This window comes from Marmota marmota, unplaced genomic scaffold, assembly GCF_001458135.2.
Source record: "Marmota marmota marmota unplaced genomic scaffold, marMar, whole genome shotgun sequence".
Classification (NCBI taxonomy): Eukaryota; Metazoa; Chordata; class Mammalia; order Rodentia; family Sciuridae; genus Marmota; species Marmota marmota.
The window spans coordinates 8,082,429-8,109,669 of record NW_026000101.1 but is presented as its reverse complement, the minus strand read 5'-3'; the positions used below and the strand labels follow the sequence as shown (position 1 = coordinate 8,109,669).

The 27,241-nt window shown below is 42.6% G+C and overlaps 1 protein-coding gene across 3 annotated transcripts in view; it reads right to left on the bottom strand.

Annotated features, from left to right (window-relative positions):
- The window catches only part of Abca1 (ATP binding cassette subfamily A member 1), a 135,150-nt gene that overhangs the window by 69,185 nt on the left and 38,724 nt on the right, over positions 1 to 27,241 (bottom strand). For all 3 annotated transcript variants that reach the window (XM_048783274.1, XM_015492234.2, XM_048783273.1), the window contains 2 exons: positions 11,567 to 11,688; positions 9,359 to 9,535 (listed from right to left, as the gene is read on the bottom strand). In XM_048783274.1, the coding sequence (XP_048639231.1) occupies positions 9,359 to 9,535; positions 11,567 to 11,688 (299 nt within the window). The remainder of the gene's footprint in view (positions 1 to 9,358; positions 9,536 to 11,566; positions 11,689 to 27,241) is intronic.

Here is a 27,241-nt window from a genome sequence, read left to right as displayed (position 1 = left end):
TTTTATTGTCACTAGTCTGTACTTTGCTCTGTTGGCTTGTTTGATGGACTGATTTTGATTCTGGTCTCTAAACAAAGGAACTGTCTGAGCCTATCCATAAATAATGAGGTAGAGCAGTCAACACCATTATAAGGATCCTTTTACACTAATTGCTTGTTTAAGAAAGAAAAAATGCTCAGTATTCTTAAACAGTAGTGACAATACATGCAAATTTCCATGTTTAAAGGTGTGCTAATTGGAGCTACCTATAGAGGCATGGGTTGACAAAATTCAAATTTAGCATCAAATTTCAAGCTGGGATTATTCAGATATTTTGCTCAAGACTTCACTTTACTTTTCTGTGCCTGGACACTATAAAATACAGAGAAGAGGCTGATACAAATCATCAAAATGAATGCTACAAACTGACAGGGCAAGGATAAGCTATTCAATAACTACTGCTGCGTCAACTGGCTATTTGTGCAAGAGAAATTAAAATATTTTTCATCTCACACTCCTATTCAAAAATAAATTCTTGGTTAGATTAAAGAGGTAAAAGTAAAAGTAAAAAGTTCAAAATATATAGGAAAAACTATTAGATAATAAACTTATGAAGTTGGGGAAAGGAAGAATTTCTTAAACAAAATATTAAAAACCCCAACCAAAAAGAAAAAAAAATGAATCCACATTTTAAAAGTAAAAACTGTACATCAAAAGATACCATAAACAATAGATACACAAAAGATACATAAACAAAGACACCTAAGAAAACAAACTGAAGATTAGAAGAATGGATTTATTTTTTTTTAGAATAAAAATGGGATACCATGCAACCGATAAAATGAAGCAGATGCTACATCTATCAACACTGATAAATCTCAAAAAGATAATATTTAATAAAAAGGACCAGTGGCAGGGCAGATCAATATCACATTTACCCAATGTGAATGCATGCAAGCCAAGGCTTTATCTACTATTGACAGAATGTAAGTACATATGGAATGAAGTATGAAAACACGCAGCTCAGACAGGGATTCTCTCTGAAGAAAGAGACAGGGATATATACAGGTGGAATCAACTGAATCTACCATGTTATCTTGAACAGAATCTGAAGCAAGGGTGACAAAATGATGAATGGTAATCTAAGGGTATTCTTTATATTATTCTCTATACTGTTTTATAGGTTTAAAATATTTCCTGATTTTTAATTCAATGAAAGGCTAACAGAAGGAAGATGCTTGGATAGGAACGCAGGAAGGGTAAAGAATATATGTTGGCCTGAGCACACATCAGACCTGAAAGACAGCCGGGCTCCTTGAAGAAAATTTAACCCCAGGAATTAACTCAAGCCTCGAAACTAGATTACAAAACAAAATCCGAGAATCATGTCGGCACCCACTCTTAACTGTGGTCTGTGGCACACACTCCTCCTTGACAAAGGGGACAAAGCATGCCAAATCATATTCTCAAAGTGCTCTGGTCAATAATTCACAACTTGAAATTCCTCCTGTTATTTTTTCCTAACCAAAAACATTCTCTACGCTATGAACTCATGCATGGGGTCTCACTGTGCACAGGAGGCAAATGATTTTCTTGTATGGAGTAAAGAAAGGGGATTAGGGGGAACAGGACCTTTATGTATGGACTATACTTCCTGTGCTAACAGGAATTCGTATATTATCTAATATATTTACATTATAACTAAACACCATAATATCTTCAGGGGAATAAAACACAAATGCTTATTGTATTACTCAAAAATCCACACCCGCTTCTTCAAAATATGTTCATCACAACAGAATAACATTTACTAATAGGATGACCATGCCCCAACATGACAAAGGCCACTGTGCTCCATCCTTCCTGGGTCTCACCGCTGACTTCATTATATTCTTCCTATCCTCACTAGCTTAACAGTTAAGTCATTGAAGATTGAAAAGTGGAAGAAGGCAATAACCTAACAAAGTCGATTTTGCTTTATATTTTGAGTGGATATTTTATTTTAGGGCCGTTGACACATCACCTAAGTATCAGAGCCAGGCACCCAGCAAATGGGGGCAGAAGAAAAGTTAAAAGGAAGGGAAGAGTACCTCGATGAGGTGATAGATGGGCTGGTGCCAGTCCTGCTTCAAACTGCCATGTGCCACCTTCCCCTGGCTACAAGCTTTCCCTAGCTACATCTTCTTCACTCTCAGCTATCCGCATCATGTGCAGCTCCCCATGAAAGCCACCTTCTCTCCCCTCTCCCCTCTCCCTCTGGACCCATGTGTATACCAGGTCCTTGCCTGGAACATTCTATTCCCTGTTCCTTACCCAGCTAAGATCTACTCTTCAGGTGCCTAAGTAGAGGATGCTTCTTTCCTGATCCTTTGCAGCTGGGTTAAGAGGCCCTGTACAGCGCCTAGCTGAGCCCCGGTGGCCCTACACAGCATGGGCTCGTTTCCTAGTCTGTCCCACAGAACAGAAATTCAGAGAGAGCTATATTTCCACACCACTGCCTCCCCGGCCCCATGTACAGCACTGATTAGGACTCAATAAATGTTGGCTGAATGAAGGAACTTGTTTACAGATTACCACTACATAAAATGAAAACTGGAAAAGAATATTGCCAATGCATTAGAAGTCACACAAATATAAATAGAGGACAGAACATCCATGAAATTAAAATGCAATCGAAAACTATTTTCAATTTACAAAATCATATCCACATCCCAATTTTTCAGAAACTCCGCTACTAAATAAAGTGAGATGTAAGTGTGCATATATTTGAATCATATTTTCAATACAATTTTGTTTTCCTCCTATAATCGTACATGACAATGTGATCACTGGGACATTTCCAATTTCCCTTAAATACCTTCACAAAATAAATGCAAATCTCTTCTTATTTTTTTCCATATGCAGAAAATTCGACTTAGGGCTAGGATTTAATATGTTTTAGTTCAAAATGAAAATAAGTCAGTCACCTACCAGGTACAAAGACTATCACTGTCTCTTTCCAATGATTTCTATGACAGCAAAATTTCCTTTGAGGGATATCTTAATTTTTTTTTAGTTAAAGTAGGAAATGATAAAAGTCATGTCTGAGGAAGGTATTAATATTCCAAAAAACAACTCAACAACTTAAATATCAACTTTTACCTTTGTGGTACTTCATGCATTAAAATATTTCATCTTTGTGCTGCTTCTAAACACGATTAGGTGTATTTACCAGCATGATTCAAGACAAAAATCAAACCTTTATTTTATAAATGATAGGTTTTTTTTTTCAAGGACCAAAATAATGTAATTGAGGCAAAAATGTGCAGATGGTGTTGAGTAGTCGTACCAACACAAATGCTGAATTCACCACTTCATCCCTCAGTTCTTTGTTCTCCTTCTCCCGTGGGAATCAGGTGAACACAGAGGCTAAGGAATAAATCCACACTGCATGTTGCTGCACCAGACACCCAATGATGAGGACCGCAATTGCTTCCAGGGTAAAATCCTATTTTGTAAATAGGTGGGCAGTAAAATCAAACAAAGCCGGACAAAATCTGATCCTGTCCACAAGTATCTGAGTTTCAGGCAGGAGGAGAGGAAAAGCAAGTGTTCTCCCCTGCAAGAAGCCATGTAACAAGGTGAGGGATCTGGCCCTGGGCAGCCATGAGACAGAAGGTAACCCAAGCCCCATCTAGATTCCAAGTCCTTGTCTAAGAGTAAAGAAGGGTCTGAACAAAGACCCCTCAAGAAAAGGATGACTATCCATCCCTTACCCATATACCCCTTCAACCTATCCACAGCCCAGCAGTGAGACCACTGGTCCCGGGGCCTCAGGGGACCCTCACTTATGAGACACCTTTTGCCCTGCTGGGGTGGGCTGCTGGCACCAAAGGACACTCCAACAGAACTCTTTGTTCCAAAGAAGCAAAACTCTCCCTTTTAAAAAGGCAGAAGGTACCAACAGAGGTCAAGGCAATCAGTGCATGTAGTTGTGTGTGCAATATCTGAGTTGTTACTGCAATGAAGGACGGTAATCTTTAAATCTGTCCTTCCACCCTCAGGGATCAGACACCATTTTCACATCATGGAGACAATGGCGAGCCAGCACCCAAACCTGGCTAACTCCCATCCCACATTCTTCCCGCTGCATCTCAGTGTCCCATGTTGTCAAAGACTGCCATCAGGGAGTTGGCTGGGAGGTCATCATTGAAAGTAGGGTGAGAGGGCAGTCCTCACAATCACACCCCCAAAACCTGTGAAGAATTCCTCAAATGCCCAGTTGCAGCCTTAAAGCTAGTTCTCAGTGCCTACTAGAGGGTCCATATGTGTGTCACTTGCCTTTCCATGGCTGTACCTTCAGTCCCTAAACAGTGCCTGGTGCAAAGCAGCATCCCAGGAACATTCGTTGGGTTTTGTTGGTTGAAAATCTCCTGCCTGGTTCTCATGCTCTGCTTCCCACCTCTCTTTGTTCTGTGCATTAAAAACCTTACTGGGTAGAATTTGTCACTCTCAGAATATGGGCAAGAAAAAGTAGAGAGCTGACAAGGAATCAGTACAAGTCTAGGACACGGAGGAACACTTCAAAGACATAATGAGATACACCCTCCAATCAAAAGGCCTTTGTGACAGGTGAATGTTCCTCCAAGGATGTTTGAATCTCTGGAATCTGTGAATGCATGACATTATGGGGCAAAATGTGCTTTGTAGATGTACTTGAAGTGTGTACCTTAAAATAAAGAGAGTATCCTGGATTATCTGGATGGGCAGGCTAATCCCATGAAAACTTAGAAGCACAGAACTTCCTCTGACTAGAGGCAGAAAGATTCCGCAGAAGGAGAAGTAAGAGTTAAAGTGTGAGAGGATTCAACCCACCTGCTGAATAGGGGCCACATGAAAAGGATGAGAAGGGACTGGTGCCTACAGGAGCAAAGCCCAGCCCCCCAGCTGACAGCCAGCAAGGAAACAGGGACTGCTTCCTACAGCTACAAAAAAAAAAAAAAAAACTGAATTTGGCTGACAGACTAAATGAGCTCTGAAGCAGATTCATCTTCAGAGTCTCCGAGAAGAGCAGAGCCCTTGAGAACACTTTGATTTCAGTCAGTGAGATCCTAACTGATCGCAGGTGGACCTCCACCGAATCCAGACTTCTGGCCTTCAGAATTGTTAGAGAATAAATGCAAATAGCTTTAAGCTGCCAAGTGTATGCTAATTTATTATAACAGCAAGAGATAAACCAATACAACCAGCAAGGACCTCAACAAGAGAAACAAATAAATCACTCCTCCTAAAATTTGCTGACACACTATTATGGCTCCTTCCCGCCATCCAAAACGGAGTGGAGGTGACTGAGGGGCAACATAGGGAGGTCCCCACAAACACTTCTGTCTGCTCTCTGGGAAAGATGTGTGCTGCTTCAGGAAGGACCTCGGGAGAAGGCCACCTGTGGTTGCCAGGTGGCTCTGAGCTCCTACTACAGGAAAAACACTCAGTGACATGAGCCTTCCTTAGACCCAGAGGTAATATTTCATGTATGAACCCACCCATCAGAAAGCCATCTTTCTTTCTTTTCTTTTCCTTTTTCTTTTTTTGGTTCTTTCTAGTTATGCATGACAACAGGATTCATTTTGATATAATTATAAAAGCATGTAATATAATTTGTTCTAATTCAGCCCCCAGTACTTCCTCTTTCCTTCCCCTCCTCCCTCCTCCTTTCCCTCTCCGATACTGATCTATTTTTTTATAGTTTTTTTTTTTAAATTAGTGCCTTGTGGATGCATATATGGTGAGATGTACTGTGGTACATTCACATAGGTACATAGGAAAGTTAGGATAGATTCATTCCACTGTCTTTCCCTATCCCATTCCTTCTCCCTTCCCTTCATTCACTTTTGTCTACTCCACCGATTTTTCTTCTATTCTTTTTTTTTTTAAATCTTCCACCCCCCTTATTTTGGATTAACTTCTGCATATCAGAGAAAACATTCTACCTTTCACTTTTGGGAATGGCTTATTTCACTTAGCATGATAGTCTCCAACTTCAACCATTTACTGGCAAATGTCATAAAATCATTCTTTATGACTGAGTAATACTCCATTGTGCATATATACCACATTGTCTTTATCCATTCATCTGTTGAAGGGCACTTAGGCTGGCTCCATAGGTTAGCTACTGTGAATTATGTTTCTATAAACATTGATATAGAAAGCCATATTTTTTGAGGATCTCAGCTAATCCAGCTACATAATAAGCAATAAATATCACTCTATGAATGAATATTTTTTAAGTAAAAAATAGAAAAATATTAATTAAAAACATCTCTTAACCGTAGAAAACTTGAAGCACTCCACCATCCAGTATTCATTTTCATGTGAGGTGTGGATTGCAGCACAGATATAAATAAGGCTCTATAGGGTGAGAGGTTTGGGTAATATCTGGACAAAAAATGTGTTTTTCATGGAAATATTCTCCAGGATCACCTTCCTTGGTATAACTATGATTCCCTACACTGATCTATGGAAGGAAATGTCTATCTTACCAGCAATTATTTTCAGCACATAATTAATATTGTGTCAATTAAATGATCAGTTTCTACTTATTGAACACCTATTATGTACCAAGTCCCATTCGAGGCTCTTCATATATGTGGCCCATAATCACAGCAAAGATTAGCATATATTTATCTACAAGTAAAAGGAGTGGAAGCTGAGGCCTACTGAGGTTAAAATAATCTTTTCAAGGTCAATTCCAGGAAACAGCAGAAGCAGCACTTGAGCCCAGGTGAGCTGACCCCAAGCCCACAGCCCTTCCAACTCTGCCACACTTCCCCATTTTGTCCCAACACTATTTTTCCAGAAGTCATTCAGAGACTGGAAGAGGCCCAGGAAAAAGACTCAGAATACCCTTGGCTGAAAAATGAGGAAACACCCACATTAAAAAATAATTAAATGAGAAAAAATGTTTCAAAATATGTCCCTCCTGATGATTCCCTTTTGGTACAGAAACACATATCGACAGAAGTTTCCCCCCATGATGCTGTCCCTGGCATCTGGTTGCTGCTTCTGTTGTAGTTCTTGGCATAATTAACTGGCCACGTTCGATGATGTCACGTGTCACATACATCTACCATCACAAATGTTAAAATTGCAACCAAGTGACAGGAAGAAAAGCCTGCTTACTGAAAATCAAATATCAGTCCAGGGACTCCAATTAACACTGGGCTTAATTCAATAAATAACATCCCAAAATGTTAGAAAGTCATTTTATTTCAAAGGCAACCTCCAAAATCATCTTTCCACAGAACAATCCAAACCACTCAGAATAACTCATCACTAACCCATCTTCTGACTTTATGAAGACAGGTTTCTCCGCAAGAGCAGAGGGGCAGAAGCAGAACCCCAGATGTTCTGGACACCCAGGAGATGTGCTGCAAGCATCCTCCAGCCACCTTAGTCAACACCTGTACAGCCACTACACAAGCAGATGGGATGCAACGCGGCTGACAGGTTTGAAGGTCCCTCTCCAGGTACTTGTCATGTTGCTGATTGTCCCAAATGGAGAGGAATTTCAACTTGAAAGCTGAGCTGTTAATTGTCAGCATTCTTCTCTGAGTGTAATTCAGACATTATGTGATTGGGTGGATTTCTGTACTGGGGTTGTGTATACAACAGGTGTTTAGTGAGTAAACAGAAGTAAAACAGAATGAAGGGGCACCAGAATAAATTACTATGTCTTATAAAAACACTCATCTTTCTAAAATATGAAGGATGAACATTCCTGTCTTGTAGTGAAGTGAAGAAGCCAAAAGCAGTCCAAGGAAAGGTTTTGTACCCCAACCTTTTGTACCATTTGTAATAACCCTGACTTTCTATGTCTCACAGTGAAAAATGCTAATAAGCTGCAAATCTCTGCACAAGTGAGCTTATCTAAAATTTAGGGATGTTACTTGGGGCTTCAAACATCCCCATAAAGAAATAGATCAAGCCAGGTGCATTGACACATGCCTATAATCCCAATGGCTTGGGAGGCTGAGGCAGGACGATCACAAGTTCAAAGCAATTTAGCAAGAACCTAAGTAACATAGCGAGACCCTATCTACATTTAAAAAAATAATAAAGAGCTGGGGATGTGGCTCAGTGGTTAAGCACCCCTGGGTTCAACCCCCAGTACCAAAAAAGAAAAGAAAAAAATAGATCTTACTTGAAATTATAATATAGAAACATTAGCGAAGAGAATCACAGACCATTGAACAAAGCACTAAGCTTATTTCTTTTTTAACTGAAATAGAATGTACTACCTCTGGAATAAAATAAAAGGTGTTCTTAAGCATCAGGCATAAGCTGGTCATAAAGACTGAGCTGAGTGTCCGCCAAGAGGCACCTAGAACCTCACAGTGTTCCTACAACCTTCTCCTCAGGAAGGGGCTGCAGCATCATAGGGTTGAGCAGTATACAAGAATTTCTCAATGGTCAGTCCAGAGTCCATAACCTGAGATATGTTTCTAAGGTCACATCCAAGGCACAGGGTCCAGAAACTGCATATTCTTAGGACCACCCTCCCCAGGGAAGACCCAACTCTCTATAGAGAAGTCATGGCACACAAAGTCCAAGAGAATTATAATTTCATTTTCTAATAATAAAGAATCTCTCTTTTCAGGCACATTCTTCTTCCAGGGCTCTTTTCCTGGTTTTAAGAGAACTTACTGACAAATCAGCTTACTCTCTGTTAAGTAGGAAACCTGAATCCTGAACATTAAGTGATATCTGGGCATTTCACCAGAACTCTCAGAAAACCCAGAGACATTTTTATTCTTGAATTCCTATCTACAGGCTCATGCTCATCCACATGATTTGGTTAAAAAGGAATGTGTATTCTCATGGAGTGCTTCTCTGAACAATGGATTCCTGAGCTGATCAAATTTTGTTGGGATTTTTTCCTTTGGATGCAATTTTGTCATTGATTAAGCTAATTACTGGGTGTGGTCCCCTCTAATTCCAGGGTTTTACTGTGACAGCCTACTGTATCTCCTTTCTGAGTGTTTTTAAAGCACCTATAAATAGCCATCTTCCCATCAATGGTTTTGAGACTTAAAAAAAAAAAAATCCAGGGAACGCTTTCTTCAAAAGAACTCTGACTCATAGTTATAGTATGAAAAACATGAAAAAGCAGGTCTTCTCTGATTGAAATGGGCACAAGGGACCTTGGGCTTGGACTCAGCCACACCCTGCACATCCTTCCCTCATTCACACTTAAAATACCACTTGGCTAAGCAGTATCACAAACTCCCAGCCAGCCCTATGTTTCTACAAAAACAAAGACATGTTGTCCAAGGAAAAAGTTCGCATTCCAATAGCATTATTAGCACGTGAAGCTTCTTTTCCACAGAGTAAGTCCACTCACCACGATCGGTTTCAGGATGTCCATGTTGGAACGAAGCACTCGCTCTGCCGCATCCAGTTTCTCCCTTCGTAGACTGCAAAGCTCAGAAACTTCTGCATCACCAAGTCGAATCACTTCTCCTAATTTGGATCCGTTGCACAGATTGGTCAAATGTAACTGGTAACCTTGCAAAAATACCTGGAAATATTCATGCAAAGAGAGACAAGTGAAATGGGATTACAAAGATGGGAAGCAGGGTCCGTGAAGCCCTTGGGGTGCTTCCCACAGGTACAGCTTTGAAGGTCTTAAAAGGAGCACTGCTGATGATAGTTTAAGGCATCGGGTCTTTTTTCTGAATTTCAGAATAAATCATGGCATGATCTGACAGCACATTTTAAACCTGCATGATGTGTTTGACTTAGTATCTTCCACATTCTCGTCCCTCTTGCAGAGAGAAACCCAACTCTGAATCCAACTCTTTTTTTCAGTGCTGGGACACATGATTCAGTGAATAGGAATCCAGAATCTGAACTCCTGGAACCACTTTTAGTAGAGTAAAACATCCTTGCTATTTTGGAATTTATGATTTCTTAAACTGGGATTGGGGTGGATTCTGAAAAAAAATATGATTTGTCTACAGGTCTAGATATTTAATCAATGCACAGAACTAAAGGCAGAATTTGGAATTTGGAATTTACTGGAAAATAAATTTACTGGAATTTATTGGAAAGTTGGACCTCCTATCATCTCATTGATAGGCCAGTTTAAGTCATTCTTATCTATTCAGAATAGCAAACCCACTAGGAAGCCTCTCCTTGGTCATTTTTTTGTTTACTTAATTAGCTGTCCTAGTCTTGAATAAATTGTGCTTCTTGGTCCTTATTCCCCTGTAGACAGAAGGCTTTGTAAAAAGCAGGGCCTTGACTTTCAGTACTGACTTTGTATTCATAGAACTGGAACACTAGAGTCTATAAAGATTTGTTGAATGAATGAATGAATGATACAGGCTCTTTTTTTATATGTAGAGTTACTAACTTCCCTGTTAGTTTAAATAAATGCAGCCTGTCTTGCTAATAGAACAACCTAATGTGAGTGATGGGCCAAAAGCTTCTCAAATAAACTGCAGAGTATTTGGCCTGCCACGGTTTCCAATAAATTTTTACCTATGCCAGATCCTCAAGTGCACTTCTGTTTTACTCCTTTCTTTAACCAATTCTTGCCGCCAGGCTGCCAGTCTACCCTTAGTGTCTGTGTTTAAGAACACCAACAACTCAGAAATACTAACCACCATGTGTGGACCACCTCCATGCTTAGGATGCCCCTTATTCTAAACTGATGGGATGTGACAGATATGGAATTGGCAGGGGACAATGGAAATTGTGCTAAACACAACCATTTTCAAAAGCTTGCTGCCTCTGGCCCACCTCCCAGCCACACAATTGGTAAACACAAGGCATATTTTCCTAGTTTCATAAGGGCAAGCAGTAAGCACATTTTTCTAATTTTAAAAATTCTGGATCTTGTGAAGCAAAGACCTTATTTTCAAACATAAACATTTCCACTACTTCTGCTTATTGTAAAGACAAGATATTACGCAGACATGAGACCGGGTAAGAAAGCAGTTCCCTTCCTGCCAGAGAATGCACTTGAGAAGCATCTCTGAAAAATCGATACCAGGTCATCTGCGCAGGAGCTCCATGAGAATTAACGATGCCACAGGAAGTTCTTTCTCGAAGAATCTAAGGTTAAAATTCCGTATAAACTCTAATATTACTTCCTGCTTTTATACATTTAAAAAGAAAGCTCTCTTTCAAAGCAGCATTATGCTTTTTAAATCTCCTGTCTTAGACTGTATAGACGGAATCTCTCCAGGTCAATAATCCTTAACCCTGGTTCTTATCTCAGAACTGTGAAATATTTTTTTTTGGAAAGTTTAATTCATCTGAACTTACAATGTAACCCTTTTGGAAGGAAGTCATCATAAATGCCAACCAATGGACAGTAAATCAGTTTTATTTCAACCAGCCGGCCCTTGACGCCAGGCTGCACATTTTGCTCTCTGGAGGGTTTCATGATGCCCAGCCTCCTCCGGAAGTCACATTAGGTGAAGATGAATTCGAGCTAACTTCTTCCTTCACCATCATTATAAAGAGAGAGGTTTATTCCTTTCTTTCTAGGCAAACAATGTAACTGCCATCAGCCGGCTGAGGAAGTGAAGCGGCCACTTACCTTCTGCAGACTGACATCAGCCCCCAGCATTTTCTCCACAGTTGGCCTTGGTAGAGAGAGATTGTGATTCAGGAATCCAGAGAAGGTTTCATTGTCCACCAGGAAATCCTGAAGCTTCAAGCCTATCAAAAAAAAAAAAAATGGTGTTTTGTTTTCATTTAATAAGTAACTCAAAACAAAACAAAACAAAAAGCACTATGAGGCAGGTGGAGAAAAATATCATACTATTGATTGCCTTGTTTTAAACTGATTGATGAGCACAGGCTTCTGGCTTAAGCACACAGCGAAATGAGCTAGGGGAGCTCTGCCTTATCAGGAGAGACAGGAAGAGACTGCCTTCTGATAGTGGAGTCTCGCTCCCAGACTCACACAGTGCCACAGTGCTGTCACACACACAGTCTCTCCTTGCTTTCCAAACAAAAAGCCCAATCTTTTAAATGATCTCATCCTTTCCACCAGAGATTTGAGACATCAACCCCACCACTCCTGTCTCCCCGGAACCATCTCCCATAGCTAAAATCTGAGCCATTTAAAGGCTTATTCCATAAGCCATAGGGGCAGATCTCATGGAGCTGGCAATGGTTCTCAAACTTTAATGTGCATCAGAATTACTAGTGGGACAGAACAGACGGTTGGACCCCAGCCCCAGAATTTCTGATTCAGTGGACCTGGGATGGGGCTGGAGAACCTGCATTTCTAACAAGCTTCCAGGGGATATTTGATGCTGCCTGCCAGGGACCACTGGTGTACACATGGTGCATATCAAAGCACTCTCCTGGTCTCATTTTAATTAGAAACAAAACATGTGATGTTAGGCTCTAAAGCCCAGGCTTGCCATGCCTTAGAACAATACATAGGCATATATTTTTAAATCCACCCTACCAAATAATTCACTTGCTAAAGGGTTTCATATAGATTCCTATTAAACAATAAGCTCTCCAGCCAGGTACATTTAGAAAAAGCTTCAATCCAGTGATGCAAATCAGAAAAAGCACTGGTCAGGAACCCGGAATTCTAGAGCCTAGATTTGGAGGCTGTTTCTGATACCATGTCACATGGGTATTTCAGGCCATTGTTCTGAACCTTAGTTTCTTCACCTCCAAAACAAGAGATTTCTAAGCAGATGCCTGGAGGGGCCCTCTGACTCTGAAATAATATCACTTTCCCAGTCTTATTTCATTTGACTGTCCACCTCTTCTCTTTCCACCCCATCCTCCTAATAGTCTAAATTCTTGTTTGCAATAAAGATAAAACCAGCTCATCATGACCTCAAGGGAGGCTGGGCAGTCACTTGCCCAGGCCCAGACATAAATTGACCTCTAGGGGGCAAACTTTACAAACACAAATGATTCACCTGAAGAGGTCCGATCTGACCACAGGGTTCCAGTGTGAGGCTTAGTGAGTTAATCCTACACTAAGAGGGTCAAGCCCAGACATAAAGTAGCAGCTAGGACCCTACATATCATGCTGATTTCCATTAGAGCTGTGTGATCCAGGCATGTTCTGCCTTAAGCAAATTTCAGTAATACTGTATGGAGTTCTAGAAAAATAACTAAGAAAGATTCGCATCTCTAGAGAAATGATTCTCCATGACACCTATGTAGCCAGCTCCTAGGGATTCCTCATGACTCCCAGAAGCTTCCTGGGCCTTTTAGTGTCTTTCTCAGAATAGGTTCTCCTGCAAACTGCCGCCAGCCTGGTGTTCCCCCTCACACATGATGCATACTGCACCTAAAACTCACTTAGGGGAGTATGCTAAAATGCAGTTTTGGGGTCCAATCCTTACAGATTCTAAAAATGGATCTGGAGAGGGTGGCCCACAAGTCTACATCTTAATTAACTGCCTTGTACTTCTAAGGAAGGGGGTCGGAGAGCCATGTTTTAAGAAACACTGTTTTACTTACATGCTTCTCCACTAGACCATGCCCATAAGGTCAAAGAATATGTGTTTTATTAGTGTCCCCAATTCCCATTTCAGGGCCCAGCACAGAATTACCGTTCAGTGAATGACAGCTAAATAATAAATACCAGGAGATTGGATTAGGACTGAAAAGATTCACAAGTATCTGAGCAACAGCCCAGATTTCCTTCCATCTCTGAGCAAGCCCAGGAAGAGCCTAGGGAAGTCAGGACCATCCCGAAGCCATACCCCAGGACCTTGAGCCACTAGAACAGCCTTCCTAGGGACAGAAAGTGATCCAGGACTTCCTGTTTACCCGTGACAGGGGTAAACAGGAAGGAAAGTGGTAGGTATGTGGCAACTTCAGTTGAGGCCTAGCATGAGAAGGCCAACACCGACTATCCTACAGCAACAGAAAAAAAAAAACCACCAGCAAGTCAGAAACCTGGGGGGTTCTGCATCTTTGTTTACCAGGTCATTTCACCTAGTTGTGCTTGCACTGCTTTACCCCCAAAATTGAGGGGCCAAAAAGAGTCCCCATAAACCCTTGACAGAACAAAATAAACATGTGAACTAACTCATCAACCGGTTCAGCCACACACTCCTCCCAAGCAGAGCCAGGGCAGCGCACAGCACTGTGCCAAGGAACTGCAGAACAACCCCCTCCTTCCCACAAAGGGCGGCAGAAATGTGGGAGGCTGACCCAGACTGCACTTTCAATGGGTCTAGGTCATCCACCAACACTCTTGGGACCAGCAAATGTGCTCAGCATGTTTATAAGACTCTTCTGTTATGTCAACAGGCTCTGAGGATGAAAACAGCTGGATGTGATCAAACTCTAACCGCCTATCCCCTGGACGAGGCACAAGAACCAAGAGGCTGGTTAAATAGTCAACAACCTTTGTCAGTGCACGTGCGTGGTGTGGGAGGATGGCCGGGTGGGGAAGCGGCACAGAGGGCCAAAGAGCCCTGGCTATGAAGAACTCACAGTCTGGTCACATGGATATCTACACATGCTGGCTCAGTCTCACATTGCCCCTGACAGCTGCACTCATGTGGACACAGGAAGGCAACGTGGTACTGTAAGCTGATTCTCAGTCTTGGCTGCATGCTAGACTCACCTGGAAGCTTTACAAACAAAATCCCAAAGCCTAGGCCACACCCCAGAATGCCTAATCAGAACTGCCAGGGGTAAGACTCAGGCATATCAGAATTTTTAAAAAACTTTCTAGGTGACTCTGACCAAGTTTGAAAAACAATAATATTCAGGGGGAAAAAAATCAGGGGTTAGAACTAGAAAAGCCTAAATTTAGTAGTACCCACTCCCATGAATTGGCTATATGACCACAGAAGGTCACTTAGCTTCCTGAGATGGAATTTTCCTGCCTATGAATGAATGTAACAGCCCCCACCTATTGAAGACGTGTGGACTGGAGAGATTCATATGTAAAGCATGAATAATGAGCAGCTGGCTCATGACAGGTGCTTAATAAGTGGTAATATTTTGTTATTGAAGAAACGATTTCCTTCAGGTTTACCACTGTACAACGATGCACTGTAAAGAAGACGAAGACACAGTCCTGCCTTCAAGGAACTTTCTGGGCTGATGAGGAAGACAAAGAGGCACATTTGACTCGAGAGAGCAAAAGAAGAGATAAGAAAGCCCAAGGAAGAGAATTAATAGAAGCATTTGTCCAAGATGAGGTTTATCTGCAAGTGCTTCATGGGAATTGCAGGGGACAAGTTCTAGAAAGAACCCAACAGCCCCAAATCCCCAGAAGCTGCTAAGGAAAGAGTAAGATCTCCCCTGATGGCAAGGATGAAGTCATCCTGTACTCATGTACTCAGAGTGCTGTGCACACAATAGGTGCTCAATAACTGTTTATGAATGAATGAATAAAATAGCAAATAAATTTAAAGAGAAGAGATTCCTCAAAACTTAAGATTTCAGAAGTAGGGAGGAAGAAGAGAGGAGACGGGTGTGTGTGTGAGGACAGAGCAGGGTGGCTCTGTACCTACTGGAAAACAAGTGGGGAAGCCAAGAATAGTGTGAACACCAGATGTCTGAAGCGGCCATCCTTCTCTCACTCCTTTATGACTGGGCCCATGAGTCACCACCTCCAGGAAGCCTTCCCTGAACTTCCCACCTTCCCACCTTCAAACTAGGTTAGCAACCCTCTTCTGTCTCCTGACAGCAACTTCATTTTCCCAAAATACTATACAGATCAAGTTTTAGTTGTCTAAAGCTTTAGTTGTGTGTACGTCTTTCTCCCAGAACACTAAAAATGTGTTGAAGACCAGGATTTGTAACTCCAAAGCCAGCAATGCCTGGCACAGAGGAGCACTCGGTGAATGAATGAATGAACAAATGAACAAATACAAATGAGGGAATAAATTAATGAATTGATGTGATCTGGGAAACTGCCACTGTGGAGGGTTGGAGGGAAAGCTACCGCAGATGGAACTCAAGTTCCTCTAAGCCCACTGGGTCACATTAGTGCAGGTCAAGAGAAGAAACATCGGGTTAAGTAGTAGCTGGGAGCAGAGCAGAGAACAGAACAGAGGAAGGCTGAGTCAATACATGATGAAATGAAAATGTCACTGGCATTTGCCCCACTGGGCTGAGCTTGGGGTCGAATGACAGAACATACTTGTAGGCCCAGGATAGTTCCCGACACTGAGTAAGATGCTCCATAAAAGAATGGATGATATTATCAGCCTTTCTAGGAATGACCAATACCATTCCTAAATTCAATCCTAAATTAACCCTAAATGCAGGTTGTTATGGGGGCACAGAAGAGGGTCCCTAACCTAGTTTAAGGGTGGGAAGGTCAGGGAAGCATATGCAGAAGAGATGGGAACAGAGAAGTGACTTTGCCAAATATGCTGACGTGCTGAATTCACGGTCTAATTACGTTTATACACGTATGTGTGTGCATATTGTGTATTTGCCTGGCTGAGTTCCTGAGCTGATAGAACTGACGAATTCTTGCTGGTGATACTGTCTACAAGGCAAAGGAAAGGTTGGAGCAGACTGATTTGTCTATTCAGGACTTTATAAAAGAACAAATAAATCTAGCATTTTACAGAGAATCAACTCTCATTGATCACATCTGCTGGTCTCTGCAAGGATGGAGACGGGTAGAAGATGACCACCAAGAAAGACCAGCCATTCCCAGCCGACTGGGAATACTTGATGCAAAGGACAGTACTAGGTCACTTAAGTTTGATCAAACATGGACCTGGATTTTGTCGTGTATAAAACCTGTGGGTGGGATCTCTGAGGTATTCTTACTTGTGGTACTGAGAGGAGTACAAGGTCAAATTAAAACTGGAGAGAGCATCAGAAGAGCTGAACTGTAACATGAAACTCTTTTCCCCCTTTTCTTGGTCTTTCTGGGCCTCAGTTTCCTTGGATGTAAACATGAAGCTAATAATATCCACAAATTATTGCGAAAACCAAAAAATCAGAAATATGAAAGTGCTTGGCTCTGGGGAAGGGCTGACTGGCTTCACGTATTTACATGGGAAACTGAGAAGGTATGACCACTGTCACAGACGCAGGGACGGGAGGCCAGGATACTTGCTAAAATAAACCTGAGTCCCTGCTTCCCTCAGGGAAGACTGAAAGTCGCTCTCCAGCAGAGGGCCAAGACAGCTCTCCTACCACAGTGTCTTCAGTACTGACCAAAGTACCACTGAGCTCAGCCCTCTTGGTTTGGTTTTGCCTGGAAGAGCAAATAGGGGCCTACCAATTCCCCAGAAACTTTTGCCTTGAGTGCAGTGTGGCAGAGCAAAGGAAAGGAGCAAGGAAAACCAAAACCAAAAAGAACTTAGTGTCTACAAAGAACAAACAGGTGAAATGTGTGTGTTGTGGGCTGGGGAAGAGCTACGCAGAATCCTCAGTTCCTCGCCATCCATAGAGGCCGGGCCTCTCTGCCCACACTAAGGAAGCCCTCCACAGGCAGGCAAAGGGGTGTGGAGAGGCGAGGCCCTGCCCCAGGGGATGCTTTCTTGGCCACTTAGTGTTCTTTCCCTTCTCTCCAGGCAGCCTGCCCAGCCAAGGCCAGCCACCACCTCTGAAACAGAGAGCCATGAGGGAGAAGGGATGCAGAAAGAGAGGGAGGGAGGAGCAGAGGAGGAGGGACGTCCTCAGGCAGGCGAGCTGGCTGGGGTTACTAGCGGTCAATGCCCTCCAGGACCCAGCTCAGGTTTCAAGATCTCCCCAGCCTTGGGCTCCACATGAAAAGGAACCACAGCAATCAGCAGCTTGAGAAGAGGGTGGAGAAGGCAAATTTTAAAAAGGAGAAGCAAAGAAAGAGATCACTCAGCACTGGAGGCCCAGATACTGGAGTGGCTGGGTCTCCCAGACCTGGCCATGTCAGATGAGCAGTGACTATGGCCAGGGGAGGAGTGGAAAGGCACAGAGGAGACAGGCTGGCTGTGCCTAAACTTGTCTGGCCTAAAAACCAAGACCTTGGAACATTTCTCTGCTACAAAGGGGCTGGCAACAAATATGCTCTGCTGTCTTCTAGGGTATCCTTTTGTTCTATTGGTTTGTTCTCCTGATGCAGGGGCTCTACTTTCTTCAGGGGGTGAGATGACTGAGCCCTCTCTGGGAAGACCTTGATGTTCCAAGCTAGAGAAGGGGAAAGGCAGTGACAGGCTGCTCCCTGGTGTGACTCCCTAAGGCAGGGGCAGGAGACAGGGAGCACACAGAGATGGGGCACATGGCCTTTAGATCTCCCTGCTGGTCATCTGGGACCTGAATTAGTTTCTTTCTCTACAGTAAAGGCTTGCTGAGGAATCTCAAGGCCTGAGAGAACTCAGGCTTTGGAGTCTGGCTAACCTGGTTCGAATCTCAGTTTCAGAATTTTCCAGTTTCATGGGCTTGGGAAAGTCACTGGTTAGGCTCTCTGAGCCTCTGTATTTGTAAATGAAGGTCTACCTTCCTCCGATTGTGGGTTATGCAAGCATTAATAGCACCCAAGTGTGTTAACTACCCTAAATACTGACTCACACGTAATGCCAGAGAAAATCAGGCTGAAAATTAAATATGCTCAAAAAGAAGGTTGATAAAGTCATTATGACAATTATGTGAAGAGTTTCCAAGAGAAACCAGACTGTTTGTGGTTATGTGCCCCGAATCTTTGCAGAACGTACTAGGGAAGCCAGAGTCTTCTCTTTAGACCAATGGGAGTGATATAGCCTCAAGAACCATATGTTTCTTAAAGAATTTTACGCATGTGAATGTACACTCATTCAACCAACTCCTAAATAGCTACTGTACCCAGTGCTTTGGTTGAAAGGAATGAGACCTTTTTCAGTGTTGCCCAAAGACAGGCCCCTGTAACAAAAGAGGTGTCATATGAAGGCACAATCCCTTCCCTTCCAAGAAGAGGTAGGCAGAGGGTAAGCAGAGTGGTGAGCCTCCAGCCCCATCTGCCATTGTAGTCTGTCAGCACTGAAATCGGGGGTAGAAAGTGTCCTCATTTTTTTTTCCCCACATTCATCTCCTAAGACAGTAACACACCTGCTATGATTTGAACATTGGAAAGTTCCTCTGTTGAAACTTCACCACCAATGTGATAGTATTAAGAGGTGGGACCTTAAAGAGGTAATAAGTCATAAAGGCAGAACCTTCAATATCAGGGTAGGTTATGTCCCCCTCAGTCCCTTCTGCCATGTGAGGACACAGTGTTTGTCCTTCCCATAGGATGCAGTGACAAGGTGCCATCTTGGAAACAGAAAGCAGCCCTCACCAGACACTGAATCTGCAACACCTTCATTCCGGATTTCCCAGCCTCCAGAGAAATAAATTTCTATTGTGTAAAATTTCTCAGTTTGGGGTATTTTTTGTAATGGCAGTCCAAACAGACTAAGACAATACCCAGGTCTGACTGGTAGGAAAGGTTGTTGGAAGCCACTGGAATAACGACTGATGTCCACTGGTAAGAACCTGAATGGCTATAAGGAGTCTTTATCTGAAAGGCTTAAATCTGACAAATCACACTGGACAGAAGGCTGTGAGCACCCTCAGGCTGGTGGGGGAAGCCCAGGAGGAAAAGAAAGTTAATACTGAGGAGGTCACATGAGCCCAAATGAGTTCTGAACCTAAACAGAAAGACAGGAAGAAACAAGGGTCCAAATCACAATAGCTGAGGAGAGAACTTTACGCAGGGAACCCTTTGGGAAGACCAGAGAGGCAGAGAAAGGGAAGAGGAAGCCCAGAAGATAAAGGGGTGAAGAGAGGGTAAGAGTCTAAAGTAGGAAGAAACGCAGAGTCCAGAAATGAGAAAGGCTGAATCAAACAGAAGGGGGCAGAGAGAAGAGGAGCTGGGGAGAAGAAAGAGTTAGAGACATTCAGTTCTCACAGGTGAGATGCACTGACTAAACATGGGGCCAAGAACTCCAAACACCACATAACACAGGGCTAGAATTATCCTGCGAGGACCTGCAAGGTCCAGGGAACAAAAGGAAGGAAAGAAAGATGGGTCTACAAATTAGGGACTGCAATGGAATTTTGTCCAGGGCTGGTCTAGGAAGAATTGTTAATATACATAATGTACAAATAGCTTAATTTTTCCTAATTTCTAAAATTAATAACACTTGTTAAAGACATGGTAGTATTTTGTGGGCAGAGAAAGAAAGGTGATTCATATTTACTAAGCCTTGGACACCTTATATTATTTTCCAGAATCCCTAAAGCAAGCTTATAAGAAAGGTATTATTACTCCCATGTCTCACGCAAGGAAACAGATCTGGAAGTTAACATCTTGCTCAAGGTCACAGAACCAGCGAGTGGCATATTTCAACACAAACAGCTTCAGCTACAAAGCTTTGGTCCCTTCCACTTTATTAGCAATTAAATGAATTTTTCACTCTCTAAAAATGCTTAATTGAAAGCTAGTATTGCTGCCCACACTTCCTGGTGTTGGATGACATGACAGCATAGCAGAAAGAGGCTGAGCTTGGAGTCACACAGACCTGGATTCAATTTACAACTTTACTCTGTGGTCCGGGGTGGCAGACAGAACCCTTTAAAGCCTCAGTTTCATGGTCAATAAAATGGGGATGATACCACCAACCAGCTGTTTTAAGCCTTTAATTAAATAATCCATTTAAGACATAAAACAGCATCATTACCTGGTGCAACCTGGTCTGTTGTACAAAGAGTCGCTCTAAGATTGTCTTTTTGTGCCTCAATGCAACAGTGATGGAAGAATGAGAAATGGGGAAGCTCTCAGCAAGAAATAAACTGGACCCCCAGGGGCTCTTTGCCACCTAAGAGGTAAAGAAATCTTACACTGGAAAAGCAGGGGACACGCAACACTGTTTTTGATGTTAACAATTCAAAAAACTTTTAAAGCAATCTGATATTGGTGGGGTACATGCCGTTCTGTAATTGAATGCAATTGTGTTTTCTATTCTTGTCTGGGTAAAGCTGACCTTTGATTTGATTTAGTTCAAGCAATATTTCAACACTGCAGTGGAGCGCTGCACCCCCCTGCTTACAGCCCAGCTGGGGCCAGGCTCCTGCCCTGATGAAAACCAATGGCCTGTACTCAGGGACACAGCCCTGGCTTTGACAGGTCTGGGAAAACCTTCTCATGGTAGGTGGAAAGGTTTCAAACCATGAAATTCTTAAGGCCTCCATCCTAAACTTTTGACAAGTGCACGAAGAATATGAATTGCAACCACCCAAAGATTTCAAGGGATTTCCATTTTGATGACAAATTCTAACACATATGTCATCAGATCTCCCTATAAGATGACACATGGGGTGGGTACCCAAGGACAGAAAATGAAGTTTAGAACTATAACCTCAACTTCAGCCGCTGCTTGAATGGAATGAGGGACTTCAGGCAAGAAAGGAGAAGTGGCTATGAGTCACAGGAAGTTCGTTATAGATGGGCCTTGGGACATGTTACCCGTCCCCGTGCCTGTTACCCATAGAACCAGGAAGGGGAGGAAGTCTGGCCCTCTGTCTCCTTTCTCACCACAGCCTGTTCATACCCAGTGCCCTGTGACCCCTCAGAGAAGTTTCTGGCTCTCCCGGGCAACTCTCTTTAGGATATAATAAACAGCACAGCACTTAAGACTAGAACTCTGTTCCTATTGTGGCCCCTTGCTAGCTGTGCTTTCTTAGGCAAGTTACTTAGCCTTTCTGAACTTCAGCTCCTTCATTTGAGTAGAAAAAAAATTAAATCCCCTACATTCCATGATGACTGTGAAAATGCAGTAAATCAAGGCAGAAGCCTAGTAGTAACCATGTACTAAGTGCTTTCCCCTTCTTAATACATTTATTTGCTAAATCATCCTCAAGGAAGGTGCTGTTATCTCATTTTGGGGAAACTGAGATACAGAAAGGTTATGAAATTATCCAAGGGCAAGTAGCTGGTAAGCAGCACCCAGAGGCAGGATTTGAACCCTGGCAGCCTGGTTGCCATGTCAATTCACTAAATTGTACAGCCTAGGGGATATTTACACCATGTTAATTTTATAGCCCTTTCTTCAAATGCTGACCACAGCCAACTACCTTGCCATGTCACCACATCCACCGGCCCTCTGGAACTCATATCTTCTAGGCTTTCAAAGATTAAAGCAGAATCAAAGGCCCATACCATGATTTCTAGGTGTTACCTAGATTGACAGGCAGAAAACTATGACCCTTTTCCCTAAGTCAAGTCCAGCAAAACTTGTACAACAACCTTGAATTGAGCACCATTAGAAAGGTCAAACAAGCCAGATTGTATGCTGAATATACGGAAAATGGCAACCACTCCATTGACTCAACACAAAACCTAGCTGAAGAGATAGAAAAATCAGGATGTTGGGATCCATATGGCGCTCCCCTTCAATAAACACCATTTATTGGATGAAGCTGGAGAATACAATGCTAAGTGAAGTCAGCCAATCCCCCAAAAAACAAATGCTGAATGTTTTCTCTGATATAAGGAGGCTGATTCATAGTGGGGTTGGTAGGGGGAGCATGGGAGGGTTAGACGAACTCTAGATAGGGCAGAGGGGTGGGAGGGGAAGGGAGAAGGCATGGGGTAGAAAAGACGGTGGAATGAAATGGACATCATTACCAAAAACATGAATGGTGTGAATATACATTGTATACAATCAGAGATATGAAAAATTGTGCTCCATATGTGTAATATGAATTGTAATGCATTCTGCTGTCATGTATAAAAAATTAGAATAAAAAATTTAAAAAAAAACGCCATGTAGAGTACAATTCTCATGGAAAGTGCCATTCACATGCACCATGGGGTACATGCACATCCAGAAATGTATAACTTGCCAGCCTTGGGTATAGCTGGAAAGCATCCTTCAGCTGACGCATCTACCCTCATGGCCAAATTCCACAGGTACAGAAAATGATCTGCAATCCCACAACGTAACCAATGGTCTTCTGTAGTTAAAAGGTGTCTGTGTTGCCCTAACTTGGGACAGGGCCAGACCCCTGTAAAAACTAGGAGCCAAGATCTTGGCTGAGTCCTACTCATAGGGGAGATTGGCTATCTGGCATCCTGCCATATCACAGAACCCAAGGCCCTATCCATATGGTCACAGCGATAAAAGATGGAAAAACTCCACAGGACCCATAAACGCTCAGGAACTATCCCCAGATCAGCATAAGCAATGGTGAGACTCGTGGAGCCACCATGGGGGACACAGCAATGGACAAGAGCCCAGCTAATTATGGAAACAGGGGGTAGGGGATTTGAGGAACTTCCTAGAGAGACCAAGAGGATGGATGATCCACCCCAGAGAGGCAAGAAGCCTCAGCCCCAGCATATGCATTTTCCAACTTCCAGGGCTAGCAGAAAGCCCTGACCGCTACACAGAGGTACCCACTCAAGTTGTCCATGGAGCCACCTGGAGTTGAAGGGGAGCCTGAAGTCAAGATTCCAGGATTTGGGAGAGGAGCAAGCACTGGGACAAATGGATGCCTGAGCAGAAATGCTCAGCAGGAAGCAGGGTAATGAGACCATTAGGCATCACTAAGCAATGCCCTTGGAGTCACTGAAAAGGAAAAATAGCAGTAAAGACATTACAGACAAAAGGACACCTCCTTTTCCAGCCCCATCCTGATTCTGGAAGCACCAGCCCCACCAGGAAGGCCTTAGCTTGGGCCAGTTTCTGCTATTAACCCCGCCTGGAAAGGACAGATTCATCGGAGCAGGGACACAGTGAGGCAGGTGGCTATGGGTGGAGAATGAGACTGAAGGGCAGGGCCAGGGAGAAGGCTGAGGAAGGAGCCAGTTCTTCCTCCTTCCCAGTGTCCTGGCAGGAGTAGATGCAGGCTTGTGAGGCCCAGAAATGACACAACGTGGGGGCAGACTTTCTGAAAGAATGTGTAAATACATTGCTAAGACTCCTCAGAGCAGGTTGCAAGGGGGCCATGAAAGTGAAACAGTTTCCCAGTAAATGCACGTTATGCCTCTGGGTTCAAGGTAAAGTTCTGAAAAATAAACTTTGTGAAAGAAAGAAAGTTGAGACTGTTTTAAGAATTTCTATTACTAGTATTAACTTTGAGCCCTGCTGACCTGGGTTCATACAAGGGAATCAATTCTACTATTACATGTGCTGGATTTTCTTATTTTTGTAACCAGTTTCACCTGACCCTTTCAACACTGTGTGAAGGAGAAAGGGCAGCTATTTTATTTTCTCTTAGCTTCATCCCATGAAGATGAACTGATTGCCTACCCTACCTGCTATTGTGTTGTGCCTGGGATAAAACCAGAAAAAGGGCCTATGAAGGGGACAGAGTCTAGAGGTCAGGCACACGGTGTGGTCCTGACTGCCCTCCCAAGTTTCCAAGCATCTTTGGGTTGTTTTGCCAAATCTCAATTTTGAGGCAAGGAAACCTGAGGCCCAGAGAAGGTAGTCCAGGCAAAGTGTAGCCAAGGCCAAGGTCAAACAGCCAGGAACAACAGGGAAGTGGAGCAGCTCAGACTTATTATGAGTCAACTATGGGTTAGGAGCTCTCTACCAGATAGCCACAGAAATCACCTCATTTAACGTTCAACCATCCTCAGGATAGCTAATCTCCACATTTTAGGTAAATAGAGCACCAGAAATAATCAAAACTTGCCAAAGGTTCATATTTAATGAGAGATAGAGCTTGAATTTGTTACCAAAACAATCTTTACACAGGGCTCAAAACTTTTTCTCTTTTACCAGTATTTTCCAGTCTTCAATGATTCACAAATTATTCTCGCAAACTTTACCATATCCATGTAAGATGATGTTTTCTTTAATTATCTTTTTTCCTATTTAACATCCTTTTTAGTAACAATATCTATGAAACAGTCTAAGTTGGAATTAACAGATATCATCCATGCACTGCCTGAAATCATCTCAGCTATCACTCAGAACTCACTCAGAGAAGTGAGTTCTTTGTTGATCTCCATCTCACAGGATCAGAATCTAGACATTTCTAGGGTTTCTGAAAATTAAGCCATTTTTTGTATTTCCTTGGAGCTGCAGTCATGACAGGAATTTAAGAAGAATGAATTCTTCTTACACTGACTCCCAGACATCAATGGTTCACCCCTCAACCTTGTGGTTATTCTCTGGTTCAGAAATAAGATGACCAAAAAGTTCACCAAAAAGTTCTCATGATAAGAAAACTAGGTTAGCCACCTCGGTTAGCCTCCTTTCTTGGGCTTCTCATGAGTACAACTTCCAGAACAATTAGAAGATTCGTCTATAAATTAATTCTTCAAAACTCGAGGCCTTCCCAAATGGAAGATTATCACAACAGCACATGATAGCACTGTAGAAGGAGAACTGCATGGGCAACAGGGGTGTACAAACTTGGAGAAGTCACCTCACCTTTCAGGATACGATTATTCTCCACAACAGAAGTTTTACATTGTTTTGTACATCTCTCTATCTCAGCATCTTGAACAGCGATTGGCATGGTTGAATGATTGAATCAATCAACCCATTCATCTATGAATGAATTAAACAGCCTCTAAGGTCTCTTTCAAAAGATGGAAATTAAAAGGATGTTCTAGTCCAGGAAACCATGAGATTAGAAGAGAGTATTTGAGGAGAGACTTCCATATCCACAACTTATCTGTGGATAGTCCACTGGATTCAGCAGATGTATGTTGAAGAAAAGGTAAATCCTCCAAAAACAGGACCCAGTGACACCAACACTGGTAACAAGGAAAGCTGGTAGTTCTCTAAGATTCTAGGGGTAGTGTCTGAAGGGTTTGATAATCTCCAGGCAACTGATCCAAGCCTCAAACCTTGGTCCTAGAGTAATCAATGACTTAAATGAGAACAAAGAGAGTTATTCATCATATTCCTAGACAACAGGACACAAGCAGCAACAGATGTAACACATGGAAAAATCAGAATGTAAAATAGTTGAGGTAGGATTAGATGGCACAGGGAATCTAAAATGGAAATTAGAAAAGATACATATTCTTCCTTTAGTTCAATAAGTCAACTGCACAATTTAGAAAAGGAGAACAAGCCACTTGCAATTCTGTATTTAAAATAATCTGCCATTTTGGTTGGCCACACATGGGTTATGAGTCAATGGGTACGGTGAATGCCAAAGAGCCTAATGCAATCTCAGATTGCGTGAACAGAAGCAAAGCACTTAGAACAAAGGAGCCAAAAGTCCCTTTCTCTTCCACACCAGAATACTTTTGTAATTTCTGGTAAACTTTAAGAAGAAGATAAACACAATGGAGACATCATCAGAGAACAGGCAGAAATTTGGGAGGAAAAGCATTCCAAAAAAGAATGGAGGACATTTAGCCTAGAAAATTCAAAGGCTCCAGGAAGAAAGGAAAAAACAGTAGAGCCGTCTTCAACTTTCCAAGGAAAGTAAAATTGGACTTGTTCCCTTGGAATAATAACATGGTAGTGAATATTTTCTGATAGAGCTGTTGACACCAAAATGCACTTCCTCCTGAGACACAGGTCACTGTTTCAGGAAATGATATGTGCGGTAGAGAAGGTGAACCAGGGCAGAGCTCCGGACCAGATCATCTCCAAGGATCTTTCCAGCTCTGAGATGAATGGTACATAGGGTGAAGCCCATCATGCTAGGACCAGGGTGTCAGAGCAGATAAACACACGCCCAAAGGGATCAAAACTGACATTTCCCCAATGCAGATTTTCTCTGAAACAGAGTGCTATTCAAAATCAATACACATTCACTGAATTCCTCTAGGAAGAAAGAAGTAGCAAGACTGTGCATTACCCAGTAGAACGAGATCTGGCTTTTCATTGCAACACAAAGGAAAGAAGATGGTAGGAACTGAAGAAGTATCTGCAGGGCGGTAAAGGGGACAAGCTGGAGAAGAGGGAGGAGCAGGAGACGTTCTCTCTGTACAGCCATGCATTCTCCTCTCCAACCTAACTCATATCTCCTATTGCTCAAAGGAGAAAAATAGTTCCATTTCTAAGGTTGTCTCTACTAGATCTGAAAACGCTGGACAACTCAGGCCATCAGACAATTTCAATAGCCCCATGGATTGAGGGGCAGAAGAGCTCAACCAGAAGGTCAAAAGGCATCACTGTCATCTAAGAGTAACACGGGCTCCTGCTTATTGAGCATCTCCAAAGTGCCAGAGTGCCGCAGTCTGGCTGGGCACAAATCACGAGCCACTGAAGCAGGAACAAACTTTATTTTTAAACTGCAGGAAAACACTTCACACAGCTCCCGGGGAATCCTCCCGAACGCCACGAGGCTTCTCCAGAAAACCCCCAGCCGGAAATATCTCTCTCGGAAATCC